Source organism: Lissotriton helveticus, chromosome 3_1, assembly GCF_964261635.1.
Source record: "Lissotriton helveticus chromosome 3_1, aLisHel1.1, whole genome shotgun sequence".
Lineage (NCBI taxonomy): Eukaryota > Metazoa > Chordata > Amphibia > Caudata > Salamandridae > Lissotriton > Lissotriton helveticus.
The window spans coordinates 358,994,102-359,012,846 of NC_136061.1; the positions used below are offsets into that span (position 1 = coordinate 358,994,102).

General features: G+C 46.0%; 1 protein-coding gene across 2 annotated transcripts in view; it reads right to left on the reverse strand.

The window, feature by feature from the left end:
• Positions 1 to 18,745, reverse strand: part of TAOK1 (TAO kinase 1) — a 1,359,031-nt gene that overhangs the window by 996,214 nt on the left and 344,072 nt on the right. For both annotated transcript variants that reach the window (XM_078680056.1, XM_078680057.1), the window contains exon 5: positions 2,124 to 2,169. In XM_078680056.1, coding sequence (XP_078536182.1) covers positions 2,124 to 2,169 — 46 coding nt within the window. The remainder of the gene's footprint in view (positions 1 to 2,123; positions 2,170 to 18,745) is intronic.

Below are 18,745 nucleotides of genomic sequence, written 5' to 3' on the forward strand. Positions count from 1 at the left end.
TGCTTCAAGAAATTGTGCAGCAAAGAAACCTGCTTACAGAACAATTTCTAAAGATGCATGGAGGTAATTTGGGTCTGGTTATAGGGCACACAAGTGGACTAGCACTTCACTTGAGGAGCTGAAGACATTTTTGACACTTTCGCCCAAGTTGGGGTTAGTGCACAAATCAAGCTTGCCGTTCTACTTGTCTACATGAACGGTGAGGCCAATACCCATCTTCACACAGTACATGAACAGAAATCGTTTTTTGCTATTGCAGCGTATGCTGAATTGCAATGACCGCTTTGCTACATTGACAAAGGTCCATGCAGACCATGACAGGGTGTTCAAAATTCAGAACATTCGTCTTCCAGGTTTCCAGAAATGTACATATCTGGTAAGAATAGTTATTGATGAGTCTTTGATCCTGAACAGAGGGCGACTGCAGTTCCGGCAGTACAGTCCAAGCAAAAGAGCTCATGACATCAAGTTGTACATACTGTGTGAAAGCGCTACTTGCTATGTATACAGATTGAGAGTGCATACAGGGAAGGGCTCTACTCTAAACCCTGGAGGTTGCCCCCTGACACTAAGAGTCAAGGCAAAGATTGTATAGGAGACTTTCTAGCCACTCCTCCATAAAGGTAATTACCTTTATGTGGACAACTTCTATACAGGAGTAGAGCTGGTCAGTGAACTGTACAAACCTGGCACTGTGGAACGCGGGACAGTTCTATGTTGCCGCAAAAGATTCAAGAAAGAACTTGCTTGTAAAAAGCTTCACAAATCTCAGAGCACTGTGTTGCGTTCCAAGTAATTTCTCACTCAAATTCTCTGATAGGCATGATGTGCATGTGCTCACTCCAATCCATGATGAAAGCATTTCCCCGTCCTGAACTGAGCTGCCTCCGGTGCCGGGGATTGAACCGTGAGACCTGCGCCCGGAGTCAGCTGCTCTGGCCGCGGTGCTTTGTCTCCTTGGGGTATCCGGCGCAGTTTGAAGCATGCCTTTGAGCATAGGCAGACCCTGGTTTTGATGCCTCTAGTGCTTGGGAGGAGGTGAACGCTCCAAGGCAAGCTGTTCTTTGAAAGTAATTTTCTTCTTTTTTTTTGGGAAGAGTGTCTTAAACCTTAGGTGGCAGCATTGTACAGATATTTCCAGTCGGTGGGTGGATAAAGAGTCTCTTGAGGAGCGTCAAGCTCTTTCGGGAGACGATTCAAGACCAGCTAGCCCCATATCCTCGGAAACCACCAATAACAGGGGTTTTGGCATCAAACTACTCAACGTCAAAGCTTTCACAATATTTTGGAGCACACATGCACTTCTACGATCCAATTATATATACAAGTAACAAAAAATCAACAGTATTCGGTTGGGCTCTTGATGTTTTCTTCTTTTAATGTCATCAAATTCCAATCCCTTGTGCCAACGCGTTTCGCCGTGGTATGGATAACCTACGGCTTCCTCAGGGCTGGAAATAATACAAAGTGTGCATTTGTAATCACATACTGTAGCACTTACACTAGTGCCGTAGAGCCCACATTTTGTTCAACCTTGTGCAAAAGGACTATTCAAGCCTACAGCGAGTGCACCAAGTTTCTACACAAGCCCAAGTTATAACAGACAATCCTACCTTGTTCTACTACATTGTTAGATAACATTTGATACATAATGTAAGCCCCAGGCTCAAACTAAAAACAACTTTCTGGATCAAGATCTAGCTTTCTGTCAAAGTTGGTGTGATTCGTTTTAACCACTATTTTGTCGGGGCTGCAGGGGAAACCTGAGGGCCCCTGCTGCCCAGCCGGCTCTCCTATCAGCCGTGTACCATCCTGGGTGCTGGTGAGAGCCACCAATTATATTTTTTTCTTCAATATTGGGGAGGGCACCTTTACCGAATGGACATTCCTTCTCAAGACTGCTTTATTTTCAGGCTTGTACGGTCCACAGCACATTTGGCCCTTGATAGGAAGGTGCCAGAAATTCAACTTATTAAGTGTGGCGGGCCTTGCAAGAGGGTTTCGCATCGTAAGAGTGATTTTTTTTAAATTCAAGAGATTTTCAAGACTTTTTGGGGACAGTTTGCACTATTTGTCATGGGACTTTCACATACCCTGCACATGAGTTGACAAAGTAAACATACCTTCTAATAAGTCAGACGTGGATCCTAAGCAATATTCCATTACAAGCTGTGGATGAGAAAAGAAAATCATTGGGATGCTGACTAAAACAAATTGACCATAAAGTACAAAAAGGGTCTAATGAAAAGTTCTGCAAGTACCAGAGCTACAGTTATGATCCAAACATGATGCATCTCAAATTAGAATTTTACAACTGCACTGCATACACTTCGAAAAAAGGTAATATACAGACATGAACAAAGGATAAGATTGGTAATTAGAAAATTGTAAAATACTACAAACGCCCAAAGTTCTGAGTTCATAAGGAAAAGCGACTTACTTGTAAGTCTTCTTTCGCCATCACTCGTATTCTCTCTGAATTCACACAACACATTTTTTTAAATATACACATGTTCAACTTAAAAATGTTAAGAAACAATGCTTGTTGTAGGCAACATTTTAATTCTACAAAAAGCCATGCAGGCACCACCAACTAATCATAATAGACTATACTTTATTGACAAAACTACGCTAGCAATAGTTTCAAGTGGAAATTAGAACCGGTGCTCACATTTATTAGAGTAAAAGAGTGACCAAAAAACAAGTTACTTACCTTTGGTAAATCTCTTTATCATGGATACGAAAATAAGTTACTTGCCTGTAACTGCAGTTATCCAGTATTGGTAGTTTTCATAGATTCACATGCTTGAACCATTCCCCGAAGTAGGAGTACCACAGTGTGGTAAATAAGGAAAATGCTACTTACCAGTATGCATCTGTTCTTGGCATGTAGGGCTGCTGACATTCATATCTTAGCATAGATCGCTGCCTAGTGTTGGGTCCGGATGTTTGCACCTTGTTGTCTTGGAAGAGTCTTCGAAGTATCACGAGATGGGTGACTCCTCCCCTAGACTACAGTGCGCATGGGCATCTTCTCCATCTGCCATTGTGGCAAAGATGGAGTATAGAAAAGTAAGAGATGACCATGTAAATATACGTTAAGAAGGTAACCCTGCAGCTGTGAGGCACCGGGGAGGAGGGTGGGCAATATGAACGTCAGCAGCCCTACATGCCAAGAACAGATGCATACTGGTAAGTAGCATTTTCCGTTCGAGGCATGTGGGCTGCTGAATTCATATCTTAGCATAGACTGTATAGCAGTTTCTCCTCTAGCGGTGGTTACCTGTACCAGCTGCAGTGGTTTGAAAAAGAGTTTCAAGGACAGCCTGGCCTACAGCAGCTTGTTGCTTAGCTTGCACGTCAACACAGTAGTGTTTAGTGAAAGTGTGTATGGTAGACCATGTAGCTAACTGTTAAAGTGCGCTTTGCTTTTTGATAGCATATTTGAATGCATTTAACGATCCATCTGGCTATTCCTGTCTTAGAAACGGGATTACCCTTATGTTGTGGTGAAAAGGCAACGAATAGTTGCTTTGTTTTTCTGAATTATTTTGTTCTATCAACATAATATAGCAGAGCTCTTTTAACGTCTAGTGTGTGTAGAGCTCTTTCAGCCATGGACTGCGGGTTTTGAAAGAAAACTGGCAATTCTATAGACTGATTGATGTGGAAAGTGGAGATGACTTTTGGCATAAATTTACTGTTTGTACGGACTACTACCTTATTGTGGTATATTTGCATGAAAGGTTCCTGAATCGTTAGTACCTGTAGCTCACTTACTCGCCTAAGGGAGGTAATGGCAATTAGAAAAGCCACCTTCCATGTTAAGAATTGTAGTTCCCATGAACGAAATGGTTCGAAAGGAGGTCCCATGAGTCTGGTAAGTACTATGTTTAGGTTCCAGACTGGAGAAGGTGGATGCTTTGGAGGGTTAATTCTTTTAAGTCCTTCCATAAAAGCTTTGATAGGTGGTATTCTAAACAGGGAGACATGTCTGTTTTGAAGATATGCTGCTATAGCAGCAAGGTGTAGCCTTATTGATGAGTATGCTAGGTTATATCTTTGAAGATGTAGAAGGTAACAAATTGAGTTTTGGATGGAGGCATCCAATGGATAGATTTGATTATTATTACAAAAGATTACAAATCTTTTCCATTTAGCTGCGTAGCATGCTCTGGTAGTGGGACGCCTTGCTTCCTTGATAATGTTCATGCAGTCGGGAGGAAAGTTAAGATATCTGAACTCTAAGACCTCAGGAGCCAGATCGCTAGGTTCATCCGATTTGGATCTGGGTGCCTGATTTCTCCATGGTTCTGTGTAAGCAATTGTGGCGAAAGGCGCAGCCTTTGGTGGGGGACTACAGAGAGTTCCAGGAGTGTCGTGTACCATGGCTGTCTTGCCCATGTGGGAGCTACTAGGTTCAATGTGAGTGACTGTTGCCTTCGTTTGCGTGCCACTAATGGAATCAGTGGGGTTGGTGGAAAAGCGTACGCAAATCTGCCTGACCAGTTCATCCATATCGCATTGCCATGTGACAACGGGTGTGGGAATCTGGCGGCAAAGGATGGGTATTTTGAGTTTTCGTTTGTGGCACACAGATCTATTTCTGGATGTCCCCACTTTTGGAAGAATGGTTAAAGAACTTGAGGGTGAATCTCCCATTCGTGTACTTGTTGACTGTGTCGGCTCAGTAAATCTGCTATCTGATTGTCTATTCCTGGGAGATGCTCTGCCAGGAGATAAATGTTTTGTGGAATTGCCCACTTCCATATGTATTGTGGTAGGTGAGACAGCTGCAGAGAGTGTGTCCCTCCCTGTTTTTGGATGTAGTACATGGCTGTCATGTCAGTTCAGATTAACACAGCCTTGTTGTACAAGTATTTCTGAAAGGCTTTCTTTGCTAGAAATACTGCTACTAACTCTAAGTGGGTTATATATAGTGTCTTCTGTTTGACTGTCCAGAGACCTTGGACTGTGTATTGAAGGAGATGGGCTCCCCAACCTGTCAGTGATGCGTCCGCTGTTAAAACTACTTGTAGAAATGGCTCTTGGAACAGTCTCCCCTTGGAAAGGTTTTGTGGGTTCCATCATTACAGAGAGTTGTAAGTGCGACTGTCTACCAACACTAGGTCTTTTAATTGTCCTTGAGCCTGGTTCCACTGCCGTGCTAGGCATTCTTGTAAGGGACGCATGTGAAGGCGAGAATGAGGGACGATGAATATGCAGGAGGCCATAAAATGCTCTGATAGTATATATTGGTTCAGAGGTCTTAGGTCCAATATTGGTCTGAGGGATCCGTCTTTTTTTGGGATGAGGAAGTATAGAGAATATACTCCTGTCCCTTGATGTTGGATAGGGACTGGCTCTTTTTGTAGCATTGAGAGCACCTCTTGTTGTAACAGCGTGATGTGTTCTTTGGACAGTGTTTGGGCGGTATGTTGGGTGCAGTAGAAATGAGTTCCAGGTAGTAACCACACTGGATAATTTGTTTCACCCACCTGTTTGTAGTGATTGCGTTCCAGACTGGTAGGAATTGTGTTTTTCGCCCTCCGAATGGTGTTAAATGGTCTGAAGGGAGTGTTAACAAGTCACTGTTTGTTTGGTGGTGGTACAAGCTCTGGTGTTGTTACCACCACGTCCTCTGCCTTTGTTATTGTTCCCTCTATAACCTCCTCTATTGGAGCCTCTATTAAAGGTTCTTTGTGTAGTACTTTTAAATGAGGAAGAGCCCTAGGATGTGTGAGCTCTGCCTGAGCCTCGAAAAGAGGAGCGAAGAAAGGAGCTTTGAGACTGTTGAAATTGAAGTGCACCCATGGACTTAGCGGTGTCGGTATCTTTTTTCATCTTTTCTAAGATGGTATCCACTGCAGGGCCAAACAAGAAATCCTGGTTAATGGGTTGATTGAGTATGGTAGACTGCACTTCATTTTTAAATCCAGAAATGCGGAGCCAGGCATGCCGGCGTAGTAACACACTAGTGTTGACAGACCTAGCGGATGTATCCGCTACATCAAGGGCGTATTTAATGGATGCATTGGTGATGAATTTCCCTTCCTGTACCAGTGCATTTGCTTTTGCTTGATAGGGTTCTGGTAGGTGTTGTAATAACCCTTCCAGTTCATCATAGTGTGCTCTGTCATAGCGTGCTAAGAGAGCTTATGTATTGGCAATTCTCCATGTATTAGCTGCTTGAGAAGCTACTCTTTTGCCTGAGGCTTCTAAAATCTTTGACTCCTTGTCTGGAGGGGGGGAATCACCTGTTTGCGAATTCGCTCTTTTCCTAGCGTTAATAACAACTAGAGAGTCTAGTGGTAGCTGAGCCTTGATATAAGCGGGGTCTGTAGGGGCTGGTTTACATTTCTTTTCAATTCTTGGATTGAGTACACGCGCTCTAGCTGGGTCTTTAAAGATATCTGATGCATGCTTTAGTACTCCCTTTAACATAGGTAGTATGCGTACAGACTTCTCTGATGTTGGGAAGGTGTTAAATAGGAAATCCACCTCTATAGGGTCAGTGTACATGTCTACGCCATGATACTGAGCTGCTCTGTCTACTAGCTGGTTAAAAGCGACCGTGTCGCCAGTAGGAGATGGCTTTGCGGGGTATGTGGAGTGATCGGGTATGGGTTGTGTATCATATGGGTCATCAGGGTCGTTTTGATCGTCCCATGTGGTATCTTGGTTCCCTTGATCGTCAAGGTCTATAAAATCCTGTTGAGGATCTTCACCCATGTCTTCTTCCTCATCATAGTGTGGAGGTGTAGGAGAATGTGGAACATAAGGCATGTTAGGAATGAAAGGAGGAGGTGTAAAGTCTTGAAGGGGATGTCCCAAAGTCTTTTCTTAGGAGGAACAGGAGAAGGAGCTTCAGTCTCCAGTCTTCTCTTGTTTTTACTGTAAACTGCTATATGTCCTGTTTCAGGTTCTATATACAGTCTATTTTGGCCTGGGCTCATTGGATCAGGATGAAAAAATTATTCTACTGTCCGTGGCTTTGCCGCCGAGATTTTTGGATCGGTCGCTTTCTTGTCCTTATGTTTCCGTGGAGCTGTATCCGGCTCGACGTCTTTTGTCGGCTCGACAGCTGTTTTCGGGTCGACGTTATTGTTTAACTCGGTCTTTTTCGGCTCTATCGTCTTTTTAGGCTCGATGTGCCTTTTCAGTTCCACGACTTTATTCGGGTCGACCGCCTTTTTCGGTTCGACGGCCTTCTTTGGCTCGGTGGTATTTTTCGGCTCGCCGCCTTTCTTTGGGTTGATACCTTTCTTCGGGTCGATGACCTTTTTCGTGTTGACGCTCTTTTTTGGATCGACGACCTTTTTCGGGTCGACAGTCTTTTTAGGATCGACAACTGTTTTCGGTTCGATGGACCTTTTTGTGTCTACGCTATTTTTCGGGTCAACGAGTTTTTTGGCGTCGGTGCCCGTTCTCGGCTCTGTGGCCTTTTTTGATTCGACAGTCTTTTTGGGGAAGTGTTTTACTTGGTACCGGCGTACCGGAAGGCTTAGGTATAGTTTTCGTAGCCGAGCCGGAAGGCGGGGCTTCTGAAGCTTTATTTCGGTCTCGGCTAAGGCTTTTGGGCGATGCTTTGACCGGAGCCTTGGATGGAGGTGGAGGCAGGGTAGGGGCTTTGGTGCTCACGGTTTGCCCCGGTGTGATCTCGTCATCAGAGTCCGACTGGTCTTCTACGGTGACTAGCTCCAAGTCGGAGTCCGCTGCTTCTGGGAGTTCATGTACGTCCTCGAAAATGTTTTCTGGTTCTGGCGCCTGCCGCTGCATCTCTAGTCGGGCAGCTCTTCGGTTCCGGATAGTCTTCTTCGACCGGAACGGAGCACAAGCTGGGCAGTTTTCTTCGTTGTGCTCCGGAGATAGGCACCTGTTGCTTACTGTATGCTTGTCGCTATGTGGAAACTAGGATCAACATTGTGGGCATCTTTTGAACGGGGTCCTTTCCATCGGCAGGAGGCCCACGTGGCATCGAAAAGGCCCAGCGGCCCGCGTCGACGACCAGATATAGATGGAAAGAGTTGCCGAGTCGAGGGATACCGAGCGGAAACAATACCGTCGAAAGTTGAAGGTTTTTGGCCTTTGAATCTTGGAAAACTTCGGTCCTGAAGTTGGAGTTGTCGAAGTGCATCCGAACCCAATTGCGGGGAAAAACAATCTGAAGATGGAGAAGATGCCCATGCGCACTGTAGTCCAGGGGAGGAGTCACCTATCTCGTGATACTTCGAAGTCTTTCAAAAGAAAAACAAGGTGCAAACATCCGGACCTAAAACTAGGCGGCGATCTATGCTAAGATATAAATTCAGCAGCCCACATGCCGCGAACACACTAAAATCAAACTATCCCAAGGTATAATGGTCGTAGGCCCTCAATTTAATAGCCTGTGACTTTTTAAAAAAGGACCAAACAAACTATAACCAATCAGGTGCCAGCACCCTCTAGAACACTCCCAAGAGAGGCGGAGTCCCTCAGATTTTCCAGCATAAGTGGAAGCCATATCCCAAGTATAAGGCAGGGGTGCGTGTGTGGAGTGGGTTTCAGGGGGGTTGGGGGTAGAGGCTATCCAGAGAGGAGGGTGGGTTGGATGTGAATCTATGAAAAATACCAATACAGGATAATTGCAGCTACAGGTAATTAACTTATTTTCTTATCCAGTATTGGGGTATCTTTCATGGATTTACATGCTTGAATCAGAATAGCAAGCAGTATCCTATGGATGTACCTATCCATAGCAGATGGTGGGTATGAATAATATACATTTGCTGAAAATGCTTTGTAGAATAAATGGTAAATTTTTCATGCATAAATACGTAATCATAAGGTTATTGAGAAAAACATATCTACCACAAGCTTTGATGCATGTACTTGAACCATAACAAACAAATTACCAGATGTAATTACACATATATATACATATATATATATATATATATATATATATATATATATATATGTTTCCTGAACCACCACACTCGTCGCTGAATTAACTGGCGCATCTATGGTGGTGCAGAGCTGAAGATGGCATAGACAAGCCATTGATCATATTTACCATGTTTCTTCAAAAGAAAAGCTCAGTCGGACTCACGGTCGCTCATATTCCTACTTAAATTTTTCAAAAACCATGTAAGCCAGGACCAACAATAGCCCAAACGCGTTTTGATCTAGCAAAGACCTAGTTCACTAAAAACAAACGCAGCAGTTCTCAAACCAATAAGTACAATTGAGATGTCACAACGTCAATTCCTGTTAAAACAGTGCTTTGATTTGTGGATTATGTACTGTATGCTTGGAATAGTAAACCATTAGAAACTAACTAAACACAAAATAAAGAAATCTTTGTGCAGTGAACAAACAATTGCTCAGGATTGTACTTTCTTATTTCAATAAACATCTATCATTTTCATTACTAAAAATATAATTTCACCAAATAGATTCTGTTGATACTATTTTAGATTGTTATACCAAATCAACTACAATAGTCATTCAAATTATAAACCTGCTGTTCTGACCACATATCGTCCTTTTGCGTCAGAATCAGTAGGCAAACTAGAATATGTTAAAGGCATAGGAACGTATACAAGCTGGAAAACTCATTGTTCCCAGAAATCAGGACCGAAACATGGTAATACAGTGTCAGGTTACCGGAGGGTCGCGGTCAACGTACAACCTTCCAGTAGGTGAGTGGGGAGTTTCCAAATGAAAAACAAACACGTTTGTTTGCTGGTTGGTCTCGAATTGAATACTGCTATTTGAAACTTTGAAATTCAAAATGAATGCTCGGGAGTTTGTCTTTTGAAGAGAAAAAAACAACACAGCATTCTGGAAACGGGTACGCTCTAAAACTTATATAAACATAACAATTAACCAAACGGTTTGAGCTGAACCAAAAAAAAATTTATAAAAGGGAAGCAAAAAGGAATGCTACGATGGCAACACTTTTTTAACAGGACATTGGTGCCTCTAGGGGAAATGGACAACAGCCAAATTTGAAAAAAGCAGATATTAAAAGCAAACTTAAATAGAATAACCAACATATCAGGCCGTATATCATCATTAACCTCTACAGACGCAAGTGAGAGTGAATTGGAACAAACGGAAGCCAGGGTGAAAATCACTTTTTTAGGAGAAATGAGACTGTCCCTCCAACAGCAGAATTGGGAGGAAAACATGGGGGCACAGCCATCAATCAACAGAGGAAGGGGCAGAATCAGACCAGAGCAAACAGACAAGAAGAGGCAAACTATGTCACAGATGCAAAAAAAGTGGGAACAACAACAAGAAGCATGAAACAGAAGAGGACTTGGAAGATCTAGCACAAGAATCAGTTGTTATCAATTTATCACAAAGGTCCCTAACTGTATTGGAAACAAAAATATTAAAACGTGGTCTGAATTTCTGCCCAACAATGCCAATGAACTTAGCACAAACGAAGATTGATCTTTATAAATAAATTCGTACTATCAAACTTGTTAAAATCTTTGCAGAAAATAAAAAATGGCAGGATATAAAAAACAACTTGAGTTCACCTACTATGGACCTAGCAGTAAAAGTTTTGAATCATCTTTTGGCACTCGTAGAATTGGATGACATTGCCCACAGCAGGGGACTGGAACAAGTGGTAAGAAAGCAAAATCTCATTATTACCCTCAACTACCGCCTGGTAAAAAAATTGATGTCTTCCATGAGGCAGCAATCAAAGATTTATACAAAATGAGAAAAGACCAAATACATTAATAACTTGACGCTAAAAGAAAGACTAGCTTCGCGCAATTTAAAACCAGATGAACGGATTGAGATCAAAATGGCTGATAAGGGGGGCGTGGCTAGCAGCCAACGATGGCGGCCGCAGCTTAGGGAGGCTCCAGCGGTAGGGCGGCTTCCCACCTAAATCCGGCACATTAATCCGTGCATTTATCCACGCTTTCGGGGCGGAAAGGGTCTGGTGACCGTGCGGCGCCCAGCGTGAAAGTTTGGGAGAGTCAGCGGCACCGCAACCGGCAAAACTCCGAGGGGAGAGGAGGGGCCTTCAGCCTTCGCTGAGACAGCGCGGTAACCTGTGGACGGTGGCTGGGCGGAAGTGAGGTGAGGCCGGGTGCTGACTCCGGAAGTGGCGGACCCCCGGCGGACTCGCTGGCTGCGCGAAAGATATAACCCCCTGGAGAGCCTGTGGACTGGCGGAAGGTGTGGACACCGGTGCCGCGATACCAACGTGGCTCCGGGGATGGGACGGCGGCCGGAAGCGGCGGAACGGCCCAAGCATCGGCGCACCTAGGACTCGGTCATCCGGAACCTCAGGCGGGTAGGTCCGCCACGGAGAGCATAAGAGGGGGCCCCGGAGGTGTATGAAGCGGAGAACGGGAGGGAAGATCTGCAGTGGGCTGCGAGACTCCGCGCGGCGCCACACTCTCCCCCCCTCCCCCCCACGTTCTGAAGCACCGAGCGGCGGCGGCCGCCCGTCGGCCTCCTTAATCCAGCCGTCCCGCTGAGGGCCTCCCCCTGACAACGGAGATTAACGCAACGCAGCGCAGCACAGACACGAGGTGAGGGGGGACCAGAATTATAAGCCTTGGTCCACGACTTTCAGATTGCCTCAGGTGTTGGTGGACCTTGAGAGTGGGGGTCACATAGGCGGGCTGCAGCACAAGTGAGAAGCAGTCGCGAGTCCTGAACAGCAGTCGCCGAGTGCGAAGATACCGTCCAGGAGGCACAAGTGTGACCTCTGCCCCGAACAAGTGACGACCCCAGCTTGTGCTCAATCTACTTGCCGGCTGACCAATATGGCGAATAGGGGCCCTAGAAACAGCTCCACGCAAGCCAAATTAGACAAATTTGCCTATGATAAGCACACTCCCCCGCAGGAACAGCGCAAGCAGCCTGGGAAAATGGCGGACGCGGAAGGGTCGAAGAAGGCTACACTAGAGGACGTCCTGACGGCGCTGGCTCAAGTGCAGGCGACGGTGGGGGCGACGGCAACGGAAGTTACCCTAATCCGCGCAGACCTCCAGAAGATTAATGAGAGAGTGAAACAGGTCGAGGTGGTAACCAAGTCACTGGTCGAGGATGTGTCAGACCTCCAAATTGAAATGGTTAAGCTACGGGCGGACAACAAACTACTCAAGGAGAAGCTGGACGACCAGAAAGGACGTTCGCGACGGAACAACGTCCGCATTTTAGGGGTGCCGGAATCCGAAACTACGGGAGCAATGGACCTCTATGTGGAGGATATGATCAAGAACAGACTGCAACCAAAAGGCCTGTCAAATTTCTTTTCAGTGGAGAGGGCACACAGGGTGCCGGGGGGAAAGCCGAAAACGGGAGGACCCACGAGGCCGATCCTGGCGAGACTCTTCAACTTCAGAGACCGGCACGCCATTTTACAAGCAGCTAGGGTGGCGCAGGCCATTCAGATTCAAAACTCTAAGGTGTCCTTCTTCCCGGACTACACAGCGGAGGTATCCCGAAGGCGGAGGACCTTCCACGAGGTAAAAAAGACGCTACGTGAAAAAGAGCTGCCCTACTCCATGCTATTTCCGGCCAGGCTCCGTGTGGTTGCTGACAAAAAAGTCTGTTTTTTTGACTCCCCTGAGGTGGCTAGAGATTGGCTCGAGGGCTGGCATACTATGGACAGGAATCGGAGGAACCACAGACACAATACTGATGAACGTGCGGACAGCCGGACGGGGTCACAAACCTCAGGAAGAGGAGGGCCGGGAAGGTCCCCAACTCAGGACCTCGTGGAAGCAGATGGAAATGAACACTTGGAATAAGAAAATGGTGCACCGCTGTCTCTTCATTAAGGAACTACTGTTTTGTAGCTGCAATTGGACGCTGGCCTGATTTGCCCCGGAAGTGAGCAGGGATGCCGCCTGCCGAGGGAGACATTCTCCCCCTACACGCAAGTACTCTGGTTTTGGGAGGGGATAAGCACTCTGCTAAGTTGGGGAGGCGGGCAGTTGGAAGTCCGTTAGGCAGGGGGGCAGGGAAGGGGGGTTGTTTTGAAGTTGATTGGAGCACACATGTATGGTCAAGAACTGAACCTCAACACTCACGTGATGTAACGGAACATTGGTTGAAACGAAGGTGTAAGGGCTGCTCTATCAGAATGCAAGCTGAACATTTTAGAGACTTTGTAGCCATACATGGCGGATAACCCTTCAATTGCACTGGGGGACATAGACCCGAATCCCCGGGGTTCCCCCTTAAGACTAATGACATGGAATGTACGAGGGCTCGGGGATAAGATCAAACGGGGACTAGTGTTGACCACACTGAAAAGACAGAAGCCCACTATAGCGATGCTGCAAGAGACACATTTAACGGGAGGGACGACGAAGGCCATGGATAGGAAAGGGTACAAAATGCTAGTACACTCGGAATTTACGTCCGGATCACGGGGAACCGGTATACTAATACAGAAATCCTCACAGTTCATTCCACTACAGACTAAGATTGATGATCAAGGATGCTTTGCCACAGTGCAAGGGCAATGGGATGGTAGACTCCTTAATCTAGTGTCGGTATACATTCCCCCTGCGCTCCACTCGGTGCAGCTCCCGAAATTAGCTGACTTTTTACTGGCCCTTCCCGGGGGAGAGGTGATTCTAGGGGGAGACTTCAACGCCATAGTGGACGCCCAGCTAGACAGATTCCCGGATAGACTGACAGGATTTGGGGAGAAATCCGGCTACACGATCAACTGGTCTAAATCACTGCTTTACCTATTGCGCGGCCCAGCTCCAACCCTACCCCCTGACTGTCCAGTACAAATAGCGACCGGGGGATTTAAATATCTGGGAATCTACGTTACACCTCAGGCCACCACCTTTATGGCGGAGAACCTTCTGAAGCGACTCCATAGACTGAAATTGGATGTGTCCCACTGGCGGTCTCTCCCGCTCACTCGGTTAGGTAGAGCAGCGCTCTTTAAAATGTTGGCGCTCCCCAGATTTCTTTATCTACTACACAACACTCCTTTCCCGATCCCGCTCTCATATTTTCAATCTATCAATGCCGAAGTGGCGACTTTGCTATGGGATGGACGCCCAGCTCGGATAGCATACCCCAAACTGACTCGGAGCTGGTATGATGGCGGTATAGCACTTCCAAGCGTCAAACTGTATTATTGGGCGGCGCAACTAGTGGTGATCAATCAGTGGCTACATGCACCCCACGACGACCTAGTTTACAGACTAGATAGAGAGGTGTTGCCGGCTGAGCGCCTGATGAGGGCTTTATACGCCACTAAGAGACGCCAAGCACTTACTGGCCCCACGGCCCATACGATTAGAATATGGCACATGGCCCAGAAAGCATTGGGGTGGGAGGGAGTGCTCACGCTGTCTACTCCACTCTGGGAAACAAAACGCCTGGGCACATTAGCAAACACCAGAGGGTTCAGACAGAGTGTGGAGTGCAAAAAAACGATGGATTTAGGCCCAGATCTCTGTACTGGTGTGAATGTATGACATTGTTCTGCATTCTGTCCATCAACTGTTGTTTTGCATTTGTCACCCCGAGTTGGATGGGTATGCTCAGACGTGAGTCCCATGCTCTCCACACCACTGGAGTCAAGCTATCCTGGCTGAAGACGGCTGATAGCCAGAAACCGGTCCTAGGATGCTTGATTCCGGTCCATGAAAGACATGGCTTGGCAGTTCGGGCTGGACTGTTCCCATGAGGCACAGGGTCAAGGCTGATTTGCATATGGCCATGTCTGAACTGGGGTGGTGTGCAAAAAAACGATGATTTAGGCCCAGATCTCTGTACTGGGGTGAATGTATGACATTGTTCTGCATTCTGTCCATCAACTGTTGTTTTCCAAGAAAAATACAGCATGGCAGACACAGAGTTGTACCGCTACTCCCAAATCAGGCACGCATTCCAGTGTGCTATTACCCCCCCGACACCACATTGGTGGACGCCTCCCCACTGGAGGACAGGCTCCTCACCGATCATGTAGATAAGAAAGCCATCTTACTAACATACCGGAAGCTGCTCAACAACCTCCCTGACCCTACTGTGGTGCTGCGCAGCAAGTGGGAGATTGAACTTGGGGACATAGACGACTCGGACTGGATGGAAGCACTTGCATCAGCTGGAGAGGCAGGGATCCCCTCCCGTTTGAAACTGGTGCAGCTTAAAATACTGCATCGAGTCTATTACTTCCGCACAGTGGTACACAAGATGGGGCGCGCGCCTGACCCACTCTGCCTCAGAGGATGTGGTCAAACCGGTACTTACTACCATACGCTAGGGGCTAGCCCCAAAATACAATCATACTGGGAACACGTGCTGGAGCGGCTCTCGGAAGTGAGTGGGGTGGAAGTTCTGGCAGATCCTCGCTGTTGTATCCTGAACATATGGCAACCTACAGATCTTAATGTGGCACAGAAAACGTGGGCGACATTGGGTATGGCCTTGGCAAATCGGAATATAGCAAGACACTGGGGCTCCAGGGTGACACCCTCACAATCACGGTGGGAAGAGGATATGGACATCGCTATGATAGCCGAGAAGGCGGTTTACACACATAGGGGCTGCCCCAAGAAGTGGAATGAAGCCAGAGGGAACTTATGTGAACCGCCACGTACAGAACTCACACCGGAGAACAGTCCATGAGAGACGCGATTCTTGGAATGGCCGATGGTTTTATAATGCTGACGGAAATGGAGGGCGGCAGGTGGGGTGATGGGTGGGAAGATGTGAGGGGTATCTACTGTATGTGTACTGTTCTAGAATCACATAATGGAACTGATGTGAAGCCGATTATTTTCAACTACTGTAACAGGAGACAACTGTACTGGTTTGATTTGTTATCACTGCTTGATGAAATGAAAATAAAAAATTGTTTAAAAAAAAAATCCCTTTTAATTTTAGTTTTATCAGGGAATATTATGTTTTTAAAAAAAATGTACTTTATAGATTTATGGTTCTTGTAATGGGTGAGGCAGGCATCATTATGACATTTTCTTTGTTGATATAGATGTAAATAAATATTTTATATAGCACTTGTCTTACTGAGATTAGACTATGGCAGCGCTACGCTCTGTAGCCTCCCCTAACAAACCCTGGCTCCTCTAAGGGAATCACTTAATGCTTCGGCTAGACTGGTTATAGGTACCTAACAAAATGTGAATATATCCCCAGTCCTAAAATCAATCAAATAGTTGCCCTTCGAAGCTCGAATCCAGTGAAAGATTGTGGTTCTGGTGCACAAAGCCCTTCACTTCAAAACTCCCAGGTATCTAGCGCAAAATCTTGAATTATCCTGTGGTGGTAGAGCCTCAAGAAGCGCTAACACTTTCCTCCTGAAACCGCAAATCTTCAACAAAAAGAGAACTTGCAACTGAGCCTTCTCCGTTGCCGCTCCAAAGATTTGGAACTCTCTGCCACCGGAAGTACGCAGAATCTCTTCAACGACTGACTTCAAACTGGAAGTCAAAAGATTCTAATGAACAAATTCTTACCTTAATGTGGCTAGGCTCACCTGCTCAAAGCAATTGCCCCTACAACCGCTTGACCATCCTTGGATATTGCTCTTTACCGCATAATATTTCCCCCCTGAGGTCCGATATTTACCCGTTTATTGTATTACTCTCCTTTGACCGATTCGTAGTGCAATTATGCGATTATTCTTGTTTCTACTCGTACCTGATGTTGTTACTGCATTTATAACCTTCCTTCCATCCTTTTGTAAAGCGCTCGGATATCCTTCGGGATCTTGTTTGCGCTATATAAAACTTTATGAATGAATAAATAAATAAAAAATAAGATCCAATCTTCTACCCTCCTTATCAGGCAGAGTTGAAATAGGGGTCGCCGGGTTCTTCGATCTTTTCTGCGCCACCTGTGATATCAATGAATCAGGGCGTGGATGTCCTTTAAGGCAAGCTGGAGTTTCTGGCGGTGCTTCGTATTTTTTCTCAATCCGTGGAAGCACCGCGGGTATAGAAGCAGGTGTTTTTGTTATTTTAAGACCTTCATTCTGAACGAAGTCTATGATTGGAATCGCTCTAGTTATTTTTCTGTAACCTTCCTTAAAATCATGCAAAAAACAGTCGGATTGTTCGAGAGTGACTGGCAATTCGAATCGTGTTGCGGCCCGTTGCATAATGTTGTGAAAGCTACCAATATCTTCAGGAGGAGAATCGGAGGGCTGAGGCATAGGAGGTGAGGGCATGGGAAAGATGTAATCATCCCAGGGATCCCCAGCAGCATTGTCATTGGGTAATTCACCTTCCTCTCTTCCATCATCATCCGAAGATGAAGTATCTTGATCCCCCTGTGGTACTGTTCCAGAAGGCTGACTTGGTGAAGCAGGAACTTCCACCGGTGGTTGTGGTGCTGATGTGACCGCCGGTATGGGAGATATGACCGGAGTAGTTGGCTCAGGAGGAAACCTTTGCCGATAATCAGCCAACATGGCCTGTAGATCTTGGATCAAAGAAGGAGGAAGAGGACATGTCTCTCCTGGACGTGGAGCCCTTTGGTGCTGCCTATGAGAAGGTGTAGACAAGTCCTCCTGATAAAAATGCTCTTGATAGTCTTCTTCATCATCATCCTCTTGGCATTTTATTTGTAATTCTGAGCGATGGTGAGCAATACCAAAAAGACCCTCCTCTTCTTCATCATCAGATTCGTCATCTTCCACATATGTCTCCAAAATATGTGATGCAACAATGGAGATATATATTGCTATAGTCTTGTCTATGATATGTTTTCAATTGGAAGTGAGTGTAGGAAACAGGCGTTGTCTGAGATACTTGAGGAATTGTTGATGACCAACCTCTCGTCGATGGAGTTTTCGTCATCAAGGGGCTCCTTGTCGTCAACGGGGCGCCTTGACCAACGCCGTTGTAGACGACTGGGTCGTCGACTGTGATGTAGTCGATGAAATCTTCGTTGACGGGCTCGACATCGACAGAACTGTTGTAGATTGTGCTGTCGTCGACGGGCTCTTCGTCGACGGTGCTGTAGTCGACGGGCTCTTCGTCGACGCTGCTGTGGTCGACAGTGCTGTGGTCGACGGGCTCTTCGTCGACGGGATCTTCGTCGACGGTGCTGTCGTCGACAGGCTCTTCATCCATGGCCAAATCCTTAATTGGAGCATAGAGGGAAGAAAGGACAGGGTCGCCCTCCACTCAACAATTTTAGAACAAACAAAAGACCATATCCCTGGACGTCAACAGAGGTCAGTTACTAGGGAGATAGAACAGTCTATGTGTACTGATAACTACTCCAGAACCCTACAAGATGTGTGGGGATAATTTCACTGCACTGCGCCCAAATTCATGACCAACCCAAATTTCCTTGGCAGAGACACCGAACAACAATATGTCTGACCCACCTAGGTCGATGACAAAGATCCACCCACGCGGTGTTGGATCAAATTCTCCTTAGAAAAAATGTGTGAAAACCAAATGACACCTCACTGAAACACCACCAACGGGGTAACTGGTATGTAATTTCCAGACAAGCCCCTGTCTCATCATCGGTAGTTACTTGATTCTCAAAGAAAGAGAAAAAATAGTGTCCAAAAACAAACAACCAAAACGTGTAACAAACAGTGGAACGCAGAGAGCATCTGCTAGTGACAAACACACAACATAAATAAGTGCATAAAACACAGCATCTACTTCCCTTAACCAACTTTATTCATAGGGAAAAAATGTGTATGCTGTACCACTAAAAAGGCTGGTAGCTATCCATGCATACCATTACCTAATGCCAGTGCCGACAT